Source organism: Typopeltis vanoorti, chromosome 4 (assembly GCF_054136105.1).
Source record: "Typopeltis vanoorti isolate ZY-2024b chromosome 4, IOZ_Tvanoo_1.0, whole genome shotgun sequence".
Taxonomy (NCBI): domain Eukaryota; kingdom Metazoa; phylum Arthropoda; class Arachnida; order Uropygi; family Thelyphonidae; genus Typopeltis; species Typopeltis vanoorti.
The window spans coordinates 127,771,066-127,795,944 of NC_143552.1; the positions used below are offsets into that span (position 1 = coordinate 127,771,066).

General features: G+C 35.7%; 1 protein-coding gene across 4 annotated transcripts in view; it reads right to left on the reverse strand.

Annotated features, from left to right (window-relative positions):
* Window positions 1-24,879, reverse strand: part of LOC150107666 (ATP-dependent DNA/RNA helicase DHX36-like) — a 589,788-nt gene that overhangs the window by 253,971 nt on the left and 310,938 nt on the right. For all 4 annotated transcript variants that reach the window (XM_090391452.1, XM_090391454.1, XM_090391451.1 and 1 more), the window contains 2 exons: window positions 24,175-24,262; window positions 2,204-2,324 (listed from right to left, as the gene is read on the reverse strand). In XM_090391452.1, the coding sequence (XP_090247578.1) occupies window positions 2,204-2,324; window positions 24,175-24,262 (209 nt within the window). The remainder of the gene's footprint in view (window positions 1-2,203; window positions 2,325-24,174; window positions 24,263-24,879) is intronic.

Here is a 24,879-nt window from a genome sequence, read left to right on the forward strand (position 1 = left end):
AACGAGCCATAGACTCAGCCCCTCTCAAACCTTCTATCTGGCTAAGATATGTAGATGATGTGTTCTCTATTTGGCCTCATGGCCCAGACTCATTAGACTCCTTCCTCAGTCACCTCAACAGCCTACATCCAATCCAAGAATCCACGATGGAATCTTTTTTTTTTTTGATGGAAAAGGTTTACAATGGAAAAGGAAAAGAACAATTGTTTACCCTTCCTAGACACCTTAGTTACACGCCTTCCTAACGGTACACTTTCCTTCACTGTATATAGAAAACCCATACACACAGGCAGATACATTCACAAACTCTCCCACCCCCACCCCCACTCAACAATATGGCATTATTATAACTCTTACAAAGAGAGCCAATAATCTTTGTTCCAGTGGACCTGCCCTTTCAACTGAGCTTGACCACATACACAACACTTTCCTTTCCAATGGCTACAGCAATCACAGTATTAAAAAAATAATCAGTTCTTCCCCCATTCCCCAGTCTTCTCTTCAGAAAGAGTTTAGAAATGCCATCACCATATCCTACATCCGTGGCACATCCGAAAAAAAGCCAACATTTTAAAAAAGTACAACCTACACACAGCATTTAAGCCCCACCACAAACTTGCTACCCTTATCTGCTCTACAAAAGATCAGCTCCCTCCTCTCTCAGTGCCTGGAGTTTATAAAGTACCCTGTTATTGTAAACTGGCACACTTTGGACAGACAGGCAGATCAGCAACCATCTGCCTGGAGGAACATGTCATACATCTGCAACCATGACTATGGTCAGCCAATTCTGGCTGACCATGTCTTCAATACAACCCACAGGATCTCATATAAAAAAAAACCACCATGCTCCACCACAGCAAATTCAAAAAAGAGGGACTATTCTTAAAATCAGCAACAGCTCTCAGAAATCAACCAAATCTTAATAAATACGGTTGCATTAAGCTTCCTAAGATTTGGGAAACACTTATCACCAGAGGTCCCACTTTACATTCCAGGTCACCTACAACTGCCCTTAGAGGGCGCTCCACTAGATAGGACTTTAGTGTCACACACGTGGTTGGGCTTAGAATTGTGTGTTATTTGTATATATGTTACATTAATTTTTTTGTAATCCCTGAAGATGTCTCAGTGACTGAGATGAAATATAGGAGGTATTAAATTCTGTTTAAATCCTTTCTGAGTGCTGTATACAATTCATTAAGCCTCCAACATGAAGTTACTAAGTTTATGAATCTTCCATTCAGAAAAGGTTACATGCTGAACTAGAAAGTAGGAAATTATGACCAACTGAGGAGTATATTCAGTTCGGTAAAATGAGATTAGTTGCTGGATGGGAATAATATCGACAGTGCATGGGAAGTATTTAAACAATATATAAATGATGTGATATCAGAATATGTCCCGAGAGTTCGAAGAATAAATAGGGTAGGAGTCAAATGGATGTGTAATCTTATTAAGCAAGAGATTTGCAAGAACAGGACAATGTGGAAGGAATACTGTGTGCATAAGGATGATGTCCGTTATGAAAATTATAAGCAGCAAGCAAGAATAGTCACAACTGTTGTACAGAAAGCAAAGTCTGAAAATGAAAAGAAACTGGCTCTGCATGCTAAAAACAACCCACAAGAATTCTATCGAAATGCTGCAAGTAAAAGAAAGAATGAATATAAAAGAATAACTCTTCTAAATACAGATGGAGTGAGAGTTACAGATGCAGAGGAGGTTGTTCAACTTATGGGTGCCTGTTTTGCTAAAAGCTATCAACCTGGTGTATGCAACACTGAGGTCACTGCTACCTCTTCTGAAAAAACTCAGGAGTATGAAGGAGATGTATTAGAGCTTTTCCACAAACTGAATAAGATTTCAGTAATAGTGACTGATGGGATATGATGACCAGTTAGCTCCCTCCTGGTCAAAACATTTGCAGAAATAAAATTACTATGTTCTTGTGAATACAGGAGTCTAATGAACATTATCATGCCACAAAAATTAAGAATTCATCCAAATATATGAAAGTCCATTGACCTTAGTAAAGAAGGCTCCAAAACATTACTGCTAACAGGCATAACTTCAAATTACTACAGCAGAGTACATGCCACAACAAATTTTATTAGTAGGACAATAAAGGTGCCTAATAGATATTGAGGCAGATGTTTCTAATTTTAAGTCAACGTGTATGCATGAATGTATATAGCACTACCTTGATTCAGCAATATTTGTTGCAATAACCACTTTCTGCATTCCTGTTGGTGGAGAACTGAATACTTCCCTTTGGTTTAATGTTGGCATCATGGAATGAAGAGGAATAATGATAAATTGGGCTATTAAAAAAGACATACAAATCAGAATGATCGCTATGTAATTATTACATCTATTTTAAATAATAAATTATATTTTTCAATTATTACTAAAAAAAACAAACTGTTTATGCTACTTATAATAGTATACTAAATTTAGAACTAAATTAAAAGAAATAAATGAAAAAAAAATTTAAGAAGGTGCATTGCTCTCCTACAAATTGAAACCCCTATTTATTAATTTTAGCATCTTAAAACCATTGAAACTTCATTTAAAAGGTGGAGGAAATTCAGTCAACAGAAGGGATTTTAAAGGATCTGGAGTTAGGTGTCTAGAAAAGTATTATTTAGTGAGAGTTTGAAATAGCAGAGTCAGGGAAACTAGATTATTTAAGGGAATGCAGGTGCAGTCATCCTAGAACTGAATGAGTGTAGGAGAATGATCACATGATGCTGAATTTGCTCCTCAGGTACTGAACTTGAACATGTATATGTGTGTGTGTGTGTGGAATAATCAACACAAGGTGTGAAGGAGCTTGTGGTATGGGATAGGAGAGGGGGGGGGTTACAGTTTATGCATATTAATGGCTGGCAGAAGTATTCAGAATAAGAGAGGAGGTAGTTTTTGATATTGGTTAATCAAGCTTAGGTAAAAGTTATATGCATCAGTGAAACTAGATTGACAGAGAATAGGCAGAAGGCTTTTGCTAATGAAAGCAGAAGAAATGAAGTAAAAAAACAGTAGGAATACAAGTACATCAAGAGAGCAGTCCAATTGAGGCTATTTGGTGTGAGATAAAGGATGAAATATATATAGATGGTTGTTACCATAGGTCAGTGGATAGAGAGGAGAAATGTGAATGGCAGGCATAAGCAAATTAGCAAAATGAATGTAGGTTGAGTAATCATTATGAAGAAGACTTCAACTATGGTGAAACACAGATCAGAAGAAGCAATAGCCACAAGGAGGGAAGGAAATTGAATTTATACAGCTGCTAAGAGACAATTAAAATGCAATTACTGTATTTGGTGCCACCAACTGAGGAAACAATTGTGGTCTTGACCTCAGAGACTGTCAGACATGCAGAATACTCAACTTAGAAGGGTATGTTGAATTACAAAGGCAGTTATGACAAACTGAGGAGCTAGCTTAGAGCAGTGCATGGGAAATGGTCAAAGATCATTTAGAGAAAGTAGTATCATACTGCTTACTCAAGAGTCACGATAAATCAGGAGAAAGATGGATGAGTAGCATCGTTAACCAGAAGGTTCAGAAAAAGTTATGGAGAGTATATAAAGAGAAAGAGGCAAATATGGATATCAGAATAAATGGGGAAAAATTGAATCAAGTAAAGACATTTAAATATCTAAGAAGTGTGATTAGCAGTGATGGAAGATGTAAAAGTGACATAAAGGCAAGAATAGCAATGGGAAGAGATGCCTTTAATAGAAAATGGAATTTATTCAGAAGTAAAATGGATAGAAACTTAAAGTAAAGGCTAATAAAATGTTATGCGTGGAGTGTTGTCCTCTATGCAGCTGAAACTTGGACAGTGAAGAAATTAAGATTTTGGAAAGCTCTTAGATGTGGATTTAAGGATGGAAAAAATCAAATGGACATATAAAATAACTAATGAAGAGGTCTTAAAAAGATTAGAAGAAGAAAGAAGTCTGTTAAGGAGGATAAAAAGAAGAAAGGGAAATTGGATCAGACATATTCTGAGAGGGAATGGAATCATCAGAGATGCCATTGAAGGAAAAATAGATGGAAAAAGACTCAGAGGAAGAGTAAGGAAAACAATACTAGATAACATGCTGAATGGAGATAGGTACACAACCTTGAAAGAGAAGGCTCAGAACAGAAGAGAGTGGAAGGAAAATCTTTGCTACTAAGAGAAGAACCTGCTCAATTGCAGAATACGCAAGAAGAGGAGGATAAAGAGAAAGTTATCAGCAAGCTCATGAGCAGTATAATGAAAAGGCAAGGCAAGAAAGCAAGAAAGGTGATATATGGTAAGGAAGCTAATTATGAGAAGTAGTTAACTCAGTGGACTAAAGGAAATCTCAAAAGGTTCTTTCGCTTTGTGGTGAGTAAAAGGAATGTGCAATTTCTCATAATTGACAGCTTCTCTGACCAAGCTGTTTAATACTAAGCCTCAATCTAAGGTGTGGTGGACAATTTTGTGGTGGACTAAGCTCCACCACAAAAAAAGGAGGCTCTGAGGCAGAGGAATCAAATTATAGACTAATCAGCATCTCTTGGTTGGTAGTTAAAGTATTAGAGATATCGACAAAATGCAGAATTCAGGACTAGATGATAGGAATATGATACTCTATAGGGAAAAAAGTACTGTCTTAGTAATTTTCTAACTTTTTTTTTTTAATTGATTTCCAAAAAACTAAGGAAAAACACTATTTCTAAAGTTTACAACCAAAAATTCAGACAAAACAGTTTGTGGTAATTTGTATCTTTCAAATCAAAATGGTCAAATTTCGAGTAGAAAGTGGGCACACATTAAATTTTTCGAAATGCACGCAAAGCAGTCGCATGGTAGCACTCAACAGGGCAAAAGGATGTGCTAAGCGAATTGTGTTTGAAAGAAATTCTTTTTGTAAACAAATAAAGTTGCAAACTTGGATACCTTGTAATGTCTTAAAGATATCATCTAGATAGTGTTTCTCAACCTGTGGTCCAAGACAATAGGACAGGTGGTCCGCAGGCAGATTTAAATTAAATAAATAAATATATATATATATATATATTTTAATTATCCAAACAAAACAAATTAAAACTGAATAAGTAAAAATTATTGAAATAAAATGGATACTTAAAAAAAACAAAAAATAGCGACAGAATGACGAGTAATAAAAGAGGGGTGAAGTGAACAACAATACGGTTTTATTGCTTCTGCCTTCCCATGCTGTTTTGTCAGATTTGAAGTAAACATGTGTTATCCACATTTCAACCAATTGCCTGTTGTTTATTGATTTTTATTATTGAAGGTTTTCCTCCTTCAACCAAGGCTCAGTATATCTTCAGAAGTGCTAAGTGATACTTGGACAAAGTGAGTCGTGAGTTAACCCCAGTATTTATATATTTTTTGGAAATGTTTTTTAATAATGGAAAAATGGTTCAGAACCAGGACTTTGAAAAGAAAAGCAAATGAAACAGGTGATGCTAACCCTAATTGTGACACACATGTTGTAACGGCAAGTAAATATGATACTACTAAAGTAGTTCAAAGAAAAAATACAGTAAGAAATATAACAGTTCATATTTGGAATTTGGGTTTACTTGGTGTGGAGATGAAAGTGAACAGAAACCTCAATGTGTTTTGTGTTATGAAGTGCTGTTGAAAGAGTGCATGAAAACTGAGAAACTCTGACAACATTTGGAAACTAAGCATTGTGATGTGAAAAATAAGCCAATTGAATTTTTTTCAGTGACACTTAGGGACATTAAATCATGGGAAAGATATAGTTTTGGCCATGGGTTTGATTAATAGCAAGGCACTGGGAAGCATCCTATCTCTTAAGTTTGCGCAAAGCAGGGAAACCTCATTCTATTGGGGAAAATTTACTACTTTCAGCTATAAAAGATGTGGTAAAAACTTTGTGTTTCTCAACAAGTGGCAACAAATTACTAAAAGATGTTAATCTGATTTCTCTTTCAAATGACATTGTCAGTTGCACAATTAGTGATGCAGCAAACGAGGTAGAATCTCAGTTAATCAAAAGAGTTAATAGCTACTGCACTATGAATAGGACCATCTCTGTGTTCTGTTCTTATAAACATCAGTAAAATGAATTAAGTTTGGGTTCTCAATGGGTTTTTAAATAAGTTTCCAGCAGACAAACAGAAATGGTTTGTCTTTCTGCAGCAGAACCCTGATATCATCCATAAAAAAACCAACAAACAGTTCCACTATATCATCCTAAGACTGTCTAAGACAGTCTTAAGCTATGCCTCTCAGACAAGCAATGTAGGTTATTTCAATACTCATTAACCAATCTCACCTTTTGAGAAACTAGTCAACTCTGCTGTTTTCAAAATCATGGCTCCAGTCAGATGGCCATCTGCAATAAGCCCTTTATCGAACTCCGAAAGATATTTTGTTTTTCCCATTACGATCAACACTACTGATGATTACTGACCTTGCCAGCCTGATTGGCTGAGTGGTTAGTGTATCTGCTCTCCAGCCAAAAGGCTGTGGGTTCGAATCCTGGCATGGGCATGGATGTTTGGGATTGTCTGTGAAAATACTAGTAGTAGTAGTAGTGGGCGGTGGTGTTGGTGTAGATAATGATGATGATGAAGGTAGTTGTGATTTGCTGTAGTTGGTGGATTGAGTGGTGAAGACAGACAATTGTAGAGCAGGTACCCTCCCTCAATGAGTCTTTGGACTACCTGGAGGTGTCATGTAATAATAATAATAAATACTTGCCTAGAACACTGATGGCAAACCTATGACATGCATGCCAATGGTGACATGCCACAATGTTTTGAGTGACACAATAGCATTCACCAACACTGGGCAACAACACCCATAAATTTCAATAAATGATCAATTTGGCAGAAGATTTAATTTAATTTAATCAATTTTTGTTGAAAGTCATTTCACTTGATTATACTATAAATCAGTGGTTCCCAACCTTTTTCCACTTCTGTGCCCTTTTTAAACCCATTTCTATAAACTGTATCCCTTGTTTTTAAAATAGCAGTGATTCAACTTAACATTTATTGTTCCATAACTAATGTTTTGCATTTTGTTTACTTTACTTGTTTTTCCACCATTACTGATTATTTTTCGTGTATCCCTGAATGGCCCAGCACATACCCCCGGGGTATGCGTATCACCAGTTGGGAACTGATGCTATAAATTAAAGATGACAAGAAATTATATTCTTGGTTTCATCCTTTATCCAAGTGTAAGCAAACAAAGTTTGTGAGTGAAGTCACTTCAAGACTGGGCTACTTGTATATAGAGGCTGATGACTTCACATCAATTGCCTTGGTATTCCATAATGCAATGGAGATATTCTTACAGACAGGTATAATGCTATGCATTATGGGAAGGGCCACTATATAGAATCAGAAGTTATACCAAGGTTGAAGTAATATTTCCATATACAAGTAGTCAAAAGGTGACACACCTTTTGACTACTTGTATATGGAAATATTATTTTTTCATTACTTCAACCTTGGTATCATTTCTGGGTCCCACTAATGAGACCTCGATAAAGGTCAAAACCAGTCTGGGTAGTGGCCCTTCCCATAATGCACAGCATTATACATGTCTGTAAGGATATGTGCAGTGCATTATGGAATACCAAGGCAATTGATGTGAAGGTCATCAGCCTCTATATATACAAGTAACCCAGTCGTGAAGTGACTTCATGTGCAAACTCTGCTTGCACATGAAGGATGAAACTCTGGTTTCATCCTTGATCAAACACTTTGATCAAGGATGAAACCAAGAATATAATTTCTTGGTATTTTTAATTTTTTTTTAATCAGTTTAGAAGTTTAGAACAGACAATTAAAATGATTACGTATCTGGGTGTAGTAGTATACACTACTATGGAATTAAATGATTTCCAATGGCTACAAATTGAAGGATTAGAGATGCAGTTAGCAGAGTTCCAGGCTAGCATCTGGACTCACGTGTTTGTCGACCTGAGGTTTCAACTTGAGGATCTGGAAAGAAATCAGATGCAGAATGAAGAGTGTCATTATGAACAAGAAATTTTGATGCTTGGAACTGAATACCTGAAACTTTTAGTACCCTTAAAAATCTAGCTATGGCTTTACTCACAATTTCTCCCTCTACATACTCTTGCAAGACCTTATTCTCGGCATTAAACAACATTAAAATGGACAAAAGAAACCAACTGACAGATGAAGTTAGTGCTGCTTGCTTGCGCTTGAAGTGCACAAAGTACCTACCTTCAATTTCAGACTTATCCATTAGAACTCAGCAAGAAAAAAGTCATTAATTGGTCACTTAAACATACTGGCCACTGAATTAGAAACCGTTATGCAGATGTACAGTATGTAAATATCATTTATGCAGCATATATGCAGAATACTGAGTCACGTGCATTATCACATGTTCTAGGCCAGTGATGGCAACCTTTCTGATATCACTCCTGTAGGAGAATCCATTCTGATATCGCTCCTCTAGAAGAGTTTAGCAATTTAAGAGGTTATTAATGTAATTGATATTCCACCCATTGATGACATTTGAAGGTTGTTATGATGCACTGATAGATCACTTGATGTAGCAGTGCAAAATAGTTTGTTTTTAGAGATTCTGCCAGTCCTAAACAAGGAAAGGTGAGTTTTTGCTACCGGCATGCATCATCCTATTACATGGATAATGAGAAACAGTGGTATATTTATATCGGTGTCACATCGTCTTTTGTTTCTTACTGATGTTATCAAGTGATGTATCTACATTATTAATACTTTGATGGAACCCTGTGAGGGACCTTGAAAATTTTAAGAATAAATAATTCATGGATTCTGCTCAGCATTTTCTATTTGTGAGTTCCCCACCCATCACAGAGTCACATGAATGCCCATTCACCAGCAAGAAATGACTACACTCGGGAGTGGAATGTCAGGGCTACCCCTGGATGTTATACTGGCACCACCTTGGGTCCTGTCACTGGACCATGGGGGATGAGACTTACTGCAATACCACTGACCCTTGCAGGCAAGCCCACTAGCTGACTGATCCTGGCTGAGCCATCCAGGACCAGCCATCTTGCAGAAGCACAGGTCAAAGTAGTTCATGCCTACCAGGATCCTCTTTCCAGATGTCTATGGGTCACACTATATAGTAAATATGATAACAGGGCATTGGATCTTAGTGATGGAAGTCTGGAAGACAGGATAGCAAAAAAACACTGAGGAGAAGTAGAGTGAATAATACTGGAAGAAAAGTAAAGAAAATAGGAAGAATATATAAATGCACATAGGTATCCTCACTTTGAGGTTCCCCCCCCCCTCCACCAAGAATAGGTGTCCCATGAGGAAAGAAAAAACTGTGAATGGCATAGAACAGATAAATCTTGTGGATACAAGATTCATCTGTCTATGCCATTTATTATAGTGATTTCAACTATTGAGATACAGACTACAGGATGGAGAAAGCATGCAGGAGAAAATGAGTTTATTACTCAGATACTCAGAGAAAAGGAGCATGTGGTCGAAGGGAAACTAATAGCATCTGAGAATCTTTCTGGAAATGAGTGACAATTGCACCTCCATTTTTAAAAATTTTTTTTATTTATCTCATACATGAGAGGCAGAAAACTCTATAACACATCAGTAATGTGCCTGAGATACAGGTGAGGATTCAAGAAAAAAGAGAGTTACTGGTTTTTTTCTTGAAGAATTGGGGTGGTAGTTTGGGAAATACTTGATGAAGAAGGCTATTCCAGAGGACAGAGCTGACCGATGATTAGTTGGAATAAATGAGGAGGAGGAGAGGAAGCAGGTTTGTAAAATAAATGCAATGTGTCTGCTGTACTTAAAGGGATGGTGTTTACCTACAGGACCAAAGAAAGTTATAGAATAATGATTGCCAGTTTACTGGAGTAGTAACAATGGAAGTACCTGTAGAAGAGAGAGAAGACAGAGCTGAAAAAATGCATCTGTGATTAAGCAAAATTTCTCTTCTCTGTACAGCATTGAGAATTATTATGGAGATTTTATGTGCACTACTTTAAATGTGAACAGTAATCTAAGGATGAGTAGATTTGGGATTAGTATAGAGTTAGTAGGTGGGTGAAAAATAGCATCTTAAATGGAAAAGAATGCCTCATTTCTTTAAAGACTTGAGAAGCTAGTGATGTGATGTTTATGCCAGGAGAGAATGGAGTAAATGGCACTCCAAGGGAGAGAGAGAGATCTGATTCTATTAAGTGATTTGTGTACTGAGGATAAGGGAAGGTGAGCTGGGATCCCCTTTTTTTTTAAGAGAAATTCTTTCTTTTAATTGCTACACAGTGATAAATTTCTCTGGCCTGTTCAGTTAAATTCTTTTCATAATCCAATTGTGCTTCCTCAACAGAGTAGTGAAACCACTTTCATCGCCTGCTCTTGATATCACTCCTTAGTGTCGTCATCACTGTTCTCATGATATTGGTTTCACAATATTCTGTTATTATGCAGATACTGCTTTAAAGTGTTATTTTATTATTTATTATTATTATCAAAAGATCCCATGCAGTTAAAGACTCATCTAGGAGACCCTTTGCCATACACACAGCTCATCATAACTTGCTTTAAATACACTCAAATTCTCTGCAGACACCACCCTCTAAGGCAATGCATTCCAATCATTCACAATTGCACTCTCCATGCAAAAAAAAGCTGCTTCTCACTCCCTTGCTCACACCCTCCTTATACAGCTTCCAGGGATGACTTCTTGCTCTTCCCCTGATCTCCCACCATTTTATGAAAAACCTCGTCAATGTTGATCCTATAATAACTCCTTACTAGCTTGTAGGTCTCTATCATATCATCCCTCTTCCTCCTTCTGTAAATTGCATTTTCTCAACCTTTCTTCATATTCAACATTCTAGAGATCAGAAATTATTTTGGTCAATCGCCTCTGGACCCTCACCAACATCTCTTCATCCTTTTGAAAACTAGGTGACCAAATCTGCACAGTAGACCATATCTGGCCTAATCAAGGCCCTTACCATAATGTAACAAGAATCTCCTCACTTCTACAAGTCAGATCTGATTTATTTATCCATTTAATTTATCAATGCCATTTGTTGTTCTGACTCTGGGGATGCAGCTAGATATAGCTTCATTCACACATCTTTGGACAACTTCCACTGCACTGCTGATTCCTTCAAAATGTTTCTGGAATCAGCGTGGCTTTACGGCACTGGTGAGGTAGGAAAATGTAACAAAAGCGATAAGGTGGGGATCCCACAGACTCACACAAATAATGTAGTATATTATAGAAATCCATATCTTTTTAATCAATATTAGTGGATTCTCTGTGGATTCTTCCTCTGAAGATTCTTCCTTGCAGTCTTGTTCTATTTCAGACTCATGGTTACTGACGAGGACAGACATCTCCGCTAAATGACAGAGCCATTTATAGATGACGCTTTGACAGATGAGGACAGACATCTCGCTAAATGGCTCTGTCATTTAGCAGAGATGTATGTCCTCTCTGTCAAAACATCATCTATAAGTTGATGTAACCTCTGTTCTTTCTGCTCGTATCTCATCTGGTAAAAAAAAACATAATTCTCAAAATACCTCTGAATATTTACAAAAAACATATTTGCTTTTAGTTGGTATATAAAAATAAAGAGGACACAGCAGTAATGATAATATTTTAGATGCATGAAAACAACTTATGTTTCAGAAGTAAATATAGTCACACTTTTGGTAAGATGGGGTCTGGTGGATCCTCCTCCCCCCCCAGCACACTTTACACCTAGCACACTAAACTTGCTTGCGCGCAACAGCCTGTCATCTATGGCATCGAGTAGTGGGTTACGGAGGGGGAAGCTAAAACAAGGCATGATACACTGCCATGTGTTGTTAAAAAGTTATAGTCAATTTAAAATCTTTGGGGGTCTGTGACACCCCCCCACCTTACTAATGCCGTGTTAAAACATTCCCCAAACCTCAACAAGTAGGACTGTATCAATTTACCAAAAACGTGGGAGACAGTCATTTTAAGATCAAATTAATACTTGTTAACTCTCTCTCCTAATCCAACAACAGATGGTGCCAATTAGGACTTTTCCTTGTTGGAAGTTTTTCCACTTGGTTATACTATAAATTAAAGATACCAAGAAATTATATACTTGGTTTAATCCTTTATCCAAGTGTAAGCAAACAAAGTTTGTGTCTGAAATATAATCAAGGACAGGGCAACTGCCCTGTCCTGAATATCTTTAATTTAGTTCCTTGTGCTTACTGTTGCAATTTTTAACCTAGTCTCACAGTTGCATACTGTGACAAACTATTCTTTGTGCTCTAAAGATGCTTGGTATAACACCTGCAAAATATGAGCAAATAATTTAAATCAATATTAATTATTTTCTTATTATTCTTGTTATAAATTAAAACTAAAATAAATGAAACATGCCAATAATATGTATTTCTAGCTATTTGAGAACCCACTTATCCAAGTCATTAGTTTATATTCCAATCCCATATCCTCAAATTTTTTTAAACAGCCTTTCATGTAGTACCCTATCAAAAGCCTTAGTAAAGCTCAACAGTATCGTAAAGTATCTATTCCTGTTATCCAACTCAGCCATAACATTATAATATGAGCAAATTGCTCAGACATGACCTCCTTTTAGTAAACCCATGCTATTACAAAGTATAGCTTGTTTGTCAACCCAGTACTACTGCTGTGTGTGAGTTCTTACTAACTTCTCTAAAATCTTCACCACTATTTCACAGATAATGACATGCTGGCAGTTAGATACATCAGTATTTGTACTACTCATGTGCACTGGAAGTAGCATATGTTCTTTCCATTCCTGTGGGATCTTTTCTGAGCTGAAACTCAAATTAGGGTCTCAACCATGCTGAGGGCATAATTCCTCTGAACATTCCTTTGGAATACATGCTTATATATACCATGTCCCTATTGTCAAATTCTTTTCCAGCTTATGTAGCAACTCAACCTCATTCCCATGATCTTCTATCTCTTCATCCAATCTAGTGGTAGCACTGTACATCACATTGTCTATACCAGGCTCATAGATTCAGCCAGGTGAGCACTTATTATGTGATCAATCCAATCTGCTTCTGACACAAGGGTATCATCTGCATCCAGTAAAGTAATTCTTACACACTCACTCTTTCTTTTACTTGCTGCATAATGATAAAATTCTTTTTTGGGTTACCTTTAGCCTGCACAGCCAATTTCTTTCCATACTCTGCTTAATACTTTTCATACATGCAACTCTCATCCTTATTCTCATGAGATTCCTTCCATATAATCATCTCTTGTGGATTTTTTTGCTTACTAAAGTCATACATCCATTTCGATCCTATATTATTTGATCATAGAACTTGAAGGACTTGGAACTTACACATCTTTTACAAAGCTCCCATTGCACAGCTGATATCCTTCTCATTCAGTAAACGATACTAAGGGGCTGAAAATAATATTCAACTGAGGCTGCCATAATTTTGAGCTTTGTAGTTTAACATGTAACCTTTCTTAAGAGGAAACATCCATATACTTAGCCTTTCAAAATCAGTAGAACATGATCACTTTCACAAACTGTGGTGAAACAGTCCCATCCTTAACTGAGACATCTTTTTGATGGTACAATGAAATAAAATTATTCCTCATTAATTCTGTAACTCTTTTTTTTCTCTCAAGAAGAGAGGAAAAAAAGTAACTTTTTTCCTCTCTTCTTGCATTCTCTTCCTTCCAGTCTATATCAACATAGTTGGCAAAATCCATAATGCATGCACTTGTACCTATATAGTTCACAGTCCTCTTCAGATGATCCTAGTTTGTAGGAGCACTGGCTTTTGAACCTCTATCTCACTGTTTGAAATAGAGTAAAACAGTGCTTGTACCACTAATGCTATAAGCACCATTGAAGTTTTCTACTCTGGTTAAATTTGAATCCTCTACAATCATCAGTAACACTCCTGCGTCCTCCTATCTTTTCTGCCCTTCTTGAATATTAAACACATCATGTTCTATTTCTTATTTCTATAATTTTATTTCCATCTCTGAGTCAGGTCTTACTAATGAAGATAATTTTTGGTCTCACAGTACATGCCAATGCTAAGATTGCCTCTACTCTGGTTAGATCTTTATTCCTGATGCTTCCTATATTAGTGTGTATGCATGATAGTAAACCTCCTGGCTGATGAGTATTATGGTAGCTCTTAAAATACAACCAGTTAACATAGGTAACTGAAGATAATGCTGGCATCAAATTCCCCACTACATTTCTATAATTTTTAGTTGTTTTTCTTTCTTTCTTGAATAACGACTCTGTCATTCCTTGAGTCTTCCCTAACTTGCTATCATTCTCTCAACTGTATGTCATTACACTCATAATTATGACCTCTTAATTTAATGCATGCATCAATGCTCTCATGCACACCCATCCAAGAACATCTTGTTTCCATGACTACTCACATTTTCTTTCACTGAATAACAATTCCTTCTAGTACCAACACCAAAACCCATTCATAAGTAACCCATCCTGCAAGTATAAGTAAAAATCATTTTAACCATCAAAATCTTTTCATACATCAACATACTGCATACTGCATACCGTTTCTTCTACACAATGTACTCTCTGTGTGGAGAATGGAAGCATGAAAATGAACAGTAGAATAAATTTATATGGAAGAAGACAAAAGGTCAAACTGGCTGCTTAAGGGTCAAAGCTAAATAACTGGGAGAAGACCTCCACAATGCCTTTAATCAACTGGGGCTTCTGACATAATCTACAAGCCTCACCTTCAAGTGGTGTGCCCCATTAGTAGGTATCCACTGGAGACTGAACGAACGAGGATAGGCTGGCAATTTGGGACTTAGCAAACCAAATCGTACTCTCTATTGTCTTAAACCACAAATAATCCAATGGTGTAAAAAGATGAGATTTCATGCAGGCTAAGGCATCGCCTGGTTATACAAGACTCCATACTGTTTTCATCAGGGAAAGCAGTGAAAAGTCAGCTACAGGCACAGACTCGAGCTCAATAGAAGTACAAATCCAATGTCAAAAGAAATGAACATTGCAACCATCAATATAAGGAGTATTAATGGAAAGGAGCTTGCAGAAGAACTGAAAAAGTACCATGAGGACATAATTGGCATCATTGAAACAAAGAAAAAAACAGGTAGGATGTTACTAAACAATAAGTATAGGATGCTATATTTGGACAATAATAATCAAGGAAAGGAAGGAGCAGTAATTGCATTCAACACCTAATGTGAAGACAAACTTCTTAATTAGAAGGTAGTATCAAGTAGTTTAATGTGGAAAAACTTCAAAATGGACAAATGGAAAATAAAATTTAACCACAGAACGTTATCCTAAGAAATACGTGGAGGAATTTTGAGTTAGTAGAACAGTCAGCAGATATAAAGCAAATGGAAAAAGTGATACTTGATGGAGAATCTAAAAACACAGCAGGAAGTGAATTCTAAAGGCACAGAGAAATGTTTTGGGAAAATTTAGAGAAAAGGCAGACTAGTAATAATGGTATCTGTTGGATTTCTGCTCAGGATATCGATTAGTAATTACTACCACCATGTTCCAACATAAAGATGTGCACAAGTTCATGTGGAGAGAAGACAGAAGAAATAAGAAAAGCCCATTGATTATTACAAATATGTATATAAATATACTATAGAGCCTGTGTAGCTCAGTGGATGTGGCGTTTGCACACCACGGCGCTTCACCGCATGAAGGTAGACTTCTTGGTTTCGAATCTAGTTGGCAACTAGAAGAAATTTTTCTAAGCCTTTTTTCGACTGGTTCCCGAGTTAGTTGATCTCTGGCATGGGCAAGCGAGTTTTTTCTCCCAGAAACTCAGGTTTTTCATCCCGTAAACTCAAGAAAATCAACTAGAACTCACATTATTTCAGATATTAAATACGAGTGTTAGGATTAGGGACCACGAGATGGTGGCACTTGTTGAGCCGTCTCTCTCTTCACTGCGTGCCACTTAATTAGTAATAGCCTTGGGCCAGCTACCTCTGATTGGGTACCAGTGGAGATTGAACTGCCCACTCAGTCTCCAAAAGTTAGATAGAGCTAAAATGGCCTCGTCTACTCCCTATTTACGGGAATAAAAAAAAGTGTTAGCTGATTTTTTTTTTTTTTTGAAATATACTATACTAAAAATATATTCCAGATGATGATGACCTTAATATGAAGGTTGAAATGTCGGGAAATTAAAAGAGTTATTTATAACAAAGTTGTAACGTTCATAATTTCTAAAATGAATGCTAATCACCATGCAACACTAAAAGAAAAAAAGCCCATTGACTATGTTATTGATGATAGTTCAGGATACAAAAGTGTAGTGAGGACTTGTAATTGGAAGTGATCATCACTTAGTTTTAAGTAGGATAAAACTGAATTTCACATCAAAAGGAACACTATATAAAAAAGTTTTAAAAAGAATCAAAGTTGAGCAGCTTTTAAAGGTACACTGTAGACTCCATTATACAAACATGATTGAATAAAGAATGAAAAAATTCAAAAACAAGAACCAAACCTTGGAGTCACAGTAGCAAACTCGGAAGAAAACATTGAGTGATTCGGCTAAGGGAGACTAAGTTGTCTTCGGCTTGAAGACAACTACACACAATGAAGTTGTCTTCAAGGATAGAAAAATAAGAACACCATAGTAGACAAAAAAAGTTAAAGAAGCAGTCGTGGAAAAGAAAAAAGTATACTGAAAGTTCCTAACAAAGAAGTCAGCAGATGTGCTAAAATAATACAGAGAAAAAAGTAAGATAGCTAAGCTATGTGTAAAATAGCTAAACAAAAGTTGTGGAAAGACTTTGGTAAGAATATAGAATGTAAATATCAGGAAGGTAGCAAAACGTTCTGGATGCTATTGAAAAAGCTTAGAAATAGAAGAAAGAGTACTGTAAAATGAATCAAAGGTTGATAGAAGTAACATGAAAACTGAAGATAAAGAAAGATATCCTTGATGCCTAGAGTAAATACTTTGAAAGAGTGTTAAATGAAACAAGTAATGATGGAACAATAGTAGAAAATTTTCAAGATAAATGACAACAGGAGTACATATCAATATTTGAGGTAGAAAAAGCTGTCAAAACTTATAATGTGGAAAGATAACTGGAATAGATGATATTCGACTAGAAATTCTCAAATATGGAGGTATAAAAGTTTTGCAGTGGCTACACTATATAATTCTGAGGGGCCTGGTCAGAAAGCCAAATTCTAGATGATTAGAGCATAGCTCTCATAGTTTTCTTGTATAAAAAAAATTACAGAGAAATTATTCTCCTGCAATTACAGAGGATTTTCTCTAATAACTGTTCCAGGTAAGACTTACGCAAGCCAACTTGAAAACAGGCTGAGAAAAATTGTGGAATAGAAGCTTCAAGAAGATCAAGCCAGATTCAGACCAAACAGAAGTTGTCAAGATTAGAATTTTATTTTAATAACAAATAAAAGAAATCGTTGAAATAAGACAAGGATTTGCATACTCAAGTTTTATAGATCTGAAGAGGCAAAAACACCTTGGAAACATTATACAGAACAACACATAGTCTATATTTAAGTTGTAAGTTGGCAGTTAGAACTGAAGGAAATACATGAAGATGGTTTGATGTTTAGGAGATAACACAAGCACACCAGAGATAGAAACACCAAGCCAACATGACATAGCCTCCACTTCTCCCACGAGTTCCGAAGATGACGCACAGTCGAAATGGCTAACACTCCTTTACTTCCATCCCTGACCTTTTCCCATCAATCCTTCCTCTTCCCCAAAAAATAATTTCTATTTTCAGATTCTCTCACCACCCCAGAAGCGCTCTCTACCCACCCACCCTTAATAATAATAATTTTATACATAAAAAAAAACTCTTTTCTTTTTCAAATTATTCAAATAATTCCCCCACACTGCTTCGCCCATGCTTTTCCCAAACCCGCTCCCTTTAATGGCTTAACAGCAGATGAATGCATATTGCCTGGATAAGAAGACAGCCAACAACATCCAAAAGTATGTCCAAATCTCCTCCTATATTATTTTTCATATATTAGTTTTATAACACATCGTGTAATGCCCTAAGATTTGAGTAAAGAGCCAATGACAATGTAAAAAAGGGGCACTCCTAAACAAAAATAGGCTATATAGCCATAAAAAATAATAGTTTATTTTAGAGGAGTAACATGAGAATTTCCCAGAAATAATACCTATAAATTGAATAACATCATAACGAATTTGATATGAAAATCTGCAATAAGATCAAAACTATGAAAACAGGCAGCTATATTCTCAATGGAGAATCCTATAGAACAAGTAAAATATTTCAGCTATTTAGGCACAGTTTTAGTGAAGATGGCAAATTAAATTTGGAAGTAGACAACAGAATTAGCAAAGCTGGTATCGTAGAAGTCAAATGAATAAATTTATGTGAATTAAGACAGAAATTAGCCAAAATACTAAACTAGCAGTATACAAGACGGTGTTCAAACCAATTTTAAGTTATGGATCTAAGAGTTGGGTTAGAAATACAACACTTAAAGATTAGAGATTATAGATATGAGAGTTCAGGAGCAATCAGGGACCTGAACAGATACTATCAATAACAGAATCATATTATAAATCAATATATTAGAAAGGAAATTGACATTGTTTGTGTTTAATAATATGTGAGCAGGGCTAATCTAGGGTGATATGGTCACTTAAACAGAACTATAGAATAACATGTATGCCACAGCAAATAATTTTTTTATTATGTAAATATTTCGTCTTTTGTATCATAAGATATTGCACCCCCATACACAACAAGTTGTGTATGGGGGTGCAATATCCAGGAAAAGGAAAGTCACTAGTGGAGTGCCTCAGGGGTCTGTTTTAGGGCCATTACTATTTAACTTATATATTAATGATATTGGTGAAGATTTGGATGGAGATATTCAGTTGTTTGCAGATGATGCAAAGTTGGGACGAACCATAAAGAGTAGTGAAGATGTTGTGGCCTTGCAAGAAGACTTGAATAAATTGAGTGATTGGGCAAGCAAATGGGGATGTGAGTTCAATGTTGCAAAATGTAAAGTTTTAAAATTTGGAAAACAAAGATGGGATGCAGAATTCATGCTTGGTGAGAATATATTGTTGGAAGTAGAGGAAATAAGAGATCTGGGGGTGATAGTGGATAAGGATCTAAAATTTAGGGGACACATCGCCAAAATTGTGAAGACAACACAAAGACTTCTGGGAATGATGCGGAGGACACTGACATGTAGAAGTAGGGAGATACTTGTTCCAATGTATAAGGCTTTGATTAGGCCACACTTGGACTATTGTGCCCAGATTTGGTCACCGGGTTTTCAGAAGGATGAAGAGATGTTGGAAAGGGTCCAAAGGCGACTGACTAAGGTAGTTTCTGACCTCTGGAATGTTGAGTATGAGGAAAGATTGAAAAGATGTAATTTGCAGAGTCTCGTGGAGAGAAGGAAGAGGGGAGATATGATAGAGACCTACAAGTTGGTAAGGGGTTGTTATAGGATCAATGGTGGAGAAGTTCTACAGAGAATAGTGGGAGATCAGGGGAGAACCAGAGGTCATCCCTGGAAACTGTATAAGGAGGGTGTGAGTAAGGGAGTGAGAGGCAGGTTTTTTTCGTGCAGAGTTGTGAGTGATTGGAATGCCTTGCCTGAGAGCGTGGTGTCTGCAAGTAGTTTGAATGTGTTTAAGACACGGTATGATGAGATGTGTGTAAGATAAAAGGACCTCCTAGATGAGTCTTTGACTCCATGAGGTCTTGTTTAATAATAATAATAATAATAATAATAATAATAAGACATCATCAGTACAACTAACAAACAACAATAGGAATTAAATTCAGAAAACAGTAGTGTGCATGCTTAAGTTGGAATCCCTCTATGTATACTGTCGCGTGTTTAATTTTAATTTAAGTAATTTTAAAAATTACTGGGCTGCAATTAAAATTACTTAAATAAAATTAAAATATTATTATTATGTGACACCTCCAGGGAGTCCAAAGACTCATCGAGGGAGAGTGTGCCAACAGCATCGAACGATTGGGCTCCTTCCAATTACTAACCACGCTCAAATTTGCTTAACTTTTTGCAAGCCATTAGTTGCAGCGGCTCTACCAATCGACCAAATTTTGCTGACTAAAATTTATAGCAAATAAATGATTGAATATACAATTGAGGATAATTTTCCAAAATTTTGGAATAGTGAGACAGTCATTTCGATTAAGATTAGGTCTGTGAAGTAAGGCTTCAGCATATTCTTTATATAACTGTTCGTGTTTATATGTGGATCTATGTAGTAACTTGTCATTTGGCCATGGATCCTGTGGTTAGCATTTTCGATTCCATGTTGTGCAAGGCCAGAGAGTGTTAATTAATTTTTGGGTTGTCATTGGATTATATCCATTTAGTAAGGCTGTTTATTTGATAATTTCTAAAACTTGTTTTAGTTCCCACTGTTCATTTAGAAATCAGTAGAGTTCAGGTTCTGACAAATCAAGACCCTGCATACTTGTATTAAGTTCACACTAGAAAAGGAATCAACAACAGGTACTTCCTTTCTTAATGTACACATTCAGCCGAAACAAGATAAATCCATTTCCATCCACCGAAAACCAACTTTTTTTAGGTCACTATATCAATAATACAAATCACCATCCATCTCAAAAATATGACAACATAAAATCTTTAGTATCCAGAGCACATAAGATTTGTTGTTCTGAAGAATCACTAAAACAAGAATTGGAAATTATCAAAGAAACGGCCTTACTAAATGGATATTATCCAATAACAACCCAAAAAATAATTAAACACTCTCCTACAAATCAACCCAGACAAGAAGAAGCCCACAGGACACCTATATGTATAAAAGCATATCTGAAGGTGTGGCAAAAATTATGAAAAAATATCAACTTATTGCTACCTATAAACCCATCAACCAAATTCACAACTTGCTACCTTCTCTAAAAGACAAACTCTCACCAATGATGCAAACTGGCATATAACAAGTACCTCTTTCTAACTATGGACAAATAGGAAAATCAATAAATAAACATATCTCTGAACATCAAGACCACATCCACCTTATTATACCTCACAAATTTAGCCTTGCACAACATGGAATCGAAAATGCTGGCCACAGGATCCAATGGCCAAATGACAAGTTACTACACAGATCCTCATATAAACATGAATGGTTATATAAAGAATGTGCTGAAGCCTTACTTCACAGACCTAATATTAATCGAAATGACTGTCTCACTATTCCAAAAGTTTGAAAAATTATCTTCAATTGTATTTATTTGCTATATTTTAATTTAATTAATTTTAATTTCAGTCCAGTATTTTATAATCTGTATATGTACAGAGGATTCCAACTTAAGCATGCACACTTACTGTTTTTTGAATTCAATTTCTATTGTTTATTAGTTGTACTGATGTCTTATGATGCATAAGATAAAATATTTACATAATTAAAAAGTTATTCACTGTGGCATACAGGTTATTGTATAGTTATGGATACCCCACAGATTTCACTATATATATATATATATATATATATATATATATATATATATATATATATATATGTTAAAGATACCAAGTTATTTTAAATATAAACCTTTTTTTTTTTCTACACACACACACACACACACACACACACACACACACACACACACACACATATATATATGTATTTAACAGAACGCAAGAGGAAAGGTTAGCAAAACAGGCGTTTGATGTCATGATGGCAGGAAAAAGACCCACAGCAAGACAAAGATCTAGGTGGAATGATTCAGTCAGAAGTGCCTGAAGAATGAAATATTATATATGACAATATTGAAGTGCTGACAAAGTAATAGATTAATATGGAGGAAAACTGTTGCTAGGAGATTAATACTAGTGTAAACTTAATCATGTTATAGAACTGCCATATTAGCCTGACAGAACTTGAGTGTACTTATCAGGAAATTGATGATTACTGTGATGATGTATAGGTTCATTAATATTCAGTTTTTCAGTATTAAAATACTACTCAAATAGTCTCTGTCAGTGTGGATTCTGTTACAACCCTTCTGCAAGAAAACTTGTTTATATTATCCATTCAGCTGAGTTATTTCATGAATGTGATGTCTGAGAGTAGCAAGATATTTTTCTGTAACTTCTCTCAATATAATGATGACAACATATACAATATATTGCAATAAGTATTAAAGCTTACCATCAAAAAAGCATGCCCAGCAAAATGAAAAAAGTTTATTCAGTGTTTCTTGAAGAAAGAGGTGATTTTACTTGATTGTGCATGAATTGTGCACTCTGTATATTTTATGTTTACTCACATACCAAAGAAATATATTAAATATAAATTTAAATCTAATTAAGTCCCACCTCTACCAAAAAACATGAGGATAGTCTGAAAAGTTCTCGGCCAAACTAACAATGAAAAAATGGATTTATAATTTAAAAATTATTTTTATTTTTCAACATAATCTCCCTTAAGACTAATACATTTATTCCAGCAATGCTCCAGTGCCATTATCCCATCCCTGTAGTGGTTCTCAGTAAGATCTGCAAAATACCCCTCTGCAGCTGCAATCACCTCTTGATTCGAAGAAAAACGCTGACCAGCAAGGAAGAGTTTTAGTTTTGGGAAGAGATAGAAGTCAGAGGAAGCCTGATCTGAGGAATAGGGTGCATGTTCAAATAATTCATAGTGCAGATCCCTTAATTTTTCCATTGCCAAAACACTTTTGTGGGCAGGTGCATTGTCCTGATGAAAGATGATTTTTTTCTTTTGCAAACCAGGTCTTTTCTCAGAAATTTTTCCGTCTAGTCTGGTTAAAAGATCGGAATAATATTTCCCGGTTATTGTTTTACCCTTTCCAAGATAATTAATAAACAAAATGCCTTTAGCATCCTAAAACACCGATGCCATGACCTTTCCTGCTGATGCAACCGACATTGTCTTCTTTGGCGCTGAACAACCTGCTTATGTTCACTGTTTTGACTGCTGTTTGGATTCTGGTATGTAATGGTGAATCCAAGTCTCATATATAGTAATAAATCGACACACAAAATCAGTTTTATTGTTAAAACACTCCAAGCACTGTTCAGAGATTTTCATGCGAGTGCTTTTTAATCTGCTGTGAGCAAGTGCAGCACCCATCTTGTGCAAAGCTTTTTCATTTGCAATTCTTCATACAAAATAAATCCTGTTGAAAGTTTATTTTCCACTTGGTTAGAGTATAATAAATTTAGTTTAATCCTTTATCCAAGTGTGAGCAAACAAAGTTTGCGCCTGAAAGTATCTTCAGGACTGGGTTAAGGTGGTACACAACCAGGGCAACTCGTTGCAAAGGTGGAGCAAGCTACCAACACTCCTATCCTAGTATCTCCTATTAAGGAGATACTAGGTCAAGACTAGGATATAAAGGATTAAACTAAATTTATTATAAAATAAATCCTACATTCTTTTGAAATGCCTATAGTCTCAGAAATTTCATGCACTCTGACTTGCTGGTCATCCAATACAATATTGTGCACTTGATCAATGATTTCTAGTGTTGTTACACTTTTTGGACATCCTTCATGTGGATCTTTAAACTCGGCAGCCCGTTTATTATTTGTCAAACAAAGGAGAAGAGTGCCCATAAACTTTTATGAACTTCAAATGAATTCCTTTTGGCATTAAAACTTTATTTTACAAAGAATTTTATAACCACACAATACTCAATTTTATCCATTTCAAGGGATACAGACAACACTCTTGCTTCAGACAGCTGTATAAAACAAACTACTTGACAGAAGGACTTGCAATTTCCCATGGATGCTTATGACAGATGTACCAACTTAGGAAAAAAAAAAAAAAAAAAAATCTTGCCGCTAGTGTTGTCATCTATGGCCAAGGCCAAGAACTTTTCAGACCACCCTCGTAAACAGGACACTCTCAATATTAATTTATCATACTCATATTTGTGTAAATTTGCATAATTGTGCTAGCTGTCTGTTAGCCAAAGAAATTTAAAATAACTAAAGTACAGCAAAGCAGATTATTATACAATTAAGTGAAATATACACATTTCATTCGAAAACATTTCAACTGTTACTATAACACCTTACTTACATGGATTAAAAAATGAATCACTAATTAACATACTGTGAAGTCTACTGATTTCTTCCCATCCAGGAAGAAATATTAATACTGCTTCACCCTAAAAATGTATGAAAGAAAAATATATGTATAACATCCACAGCATATTCAACATAACTAAGAACATTTTTTTTGTTGTACATGTTTTAAAGTTAAAAGAGAGATTTTTTACATTAAAGCATATAAATAAAGTTAATTCAGCTTTGCAAGATTAACTTGAACTTCATGAAGCTAGCCCTGTGATATCAACTCAGATCAAAAAAATATAACAAAACAATATTTCACTAAATTACACCTTATTCTGAAGAAGGGATATTCTTGTTCCACTAATGAACAATTGTTTGCATGCAATTTACTATGAGTAGATTTGCATGAGTAATAAATATCAGGTTTTAACTTGTATATGGTTGGTCGATTAGTAGAGCCTATGCTAATAATGGCTCAGTTAAGTAAGTTTGAGCACGGTTAGTAGTTGGAAGGGGACTAATCGTTCGATGCTGTTGGCACATTCTCCCTCGATGAGTCTTTGGACTCCCTGGAGGTGTCAAATAATAATAATAATAATAATATGGTTTTTTTTTATTTATACTAGATGCATTTCCTTAATGCGTTTTACTGCATCTTCAGGAAATTGCTTAACATAAGTTAAAAAACTGACAAAAAAAATAATTTTTCAAT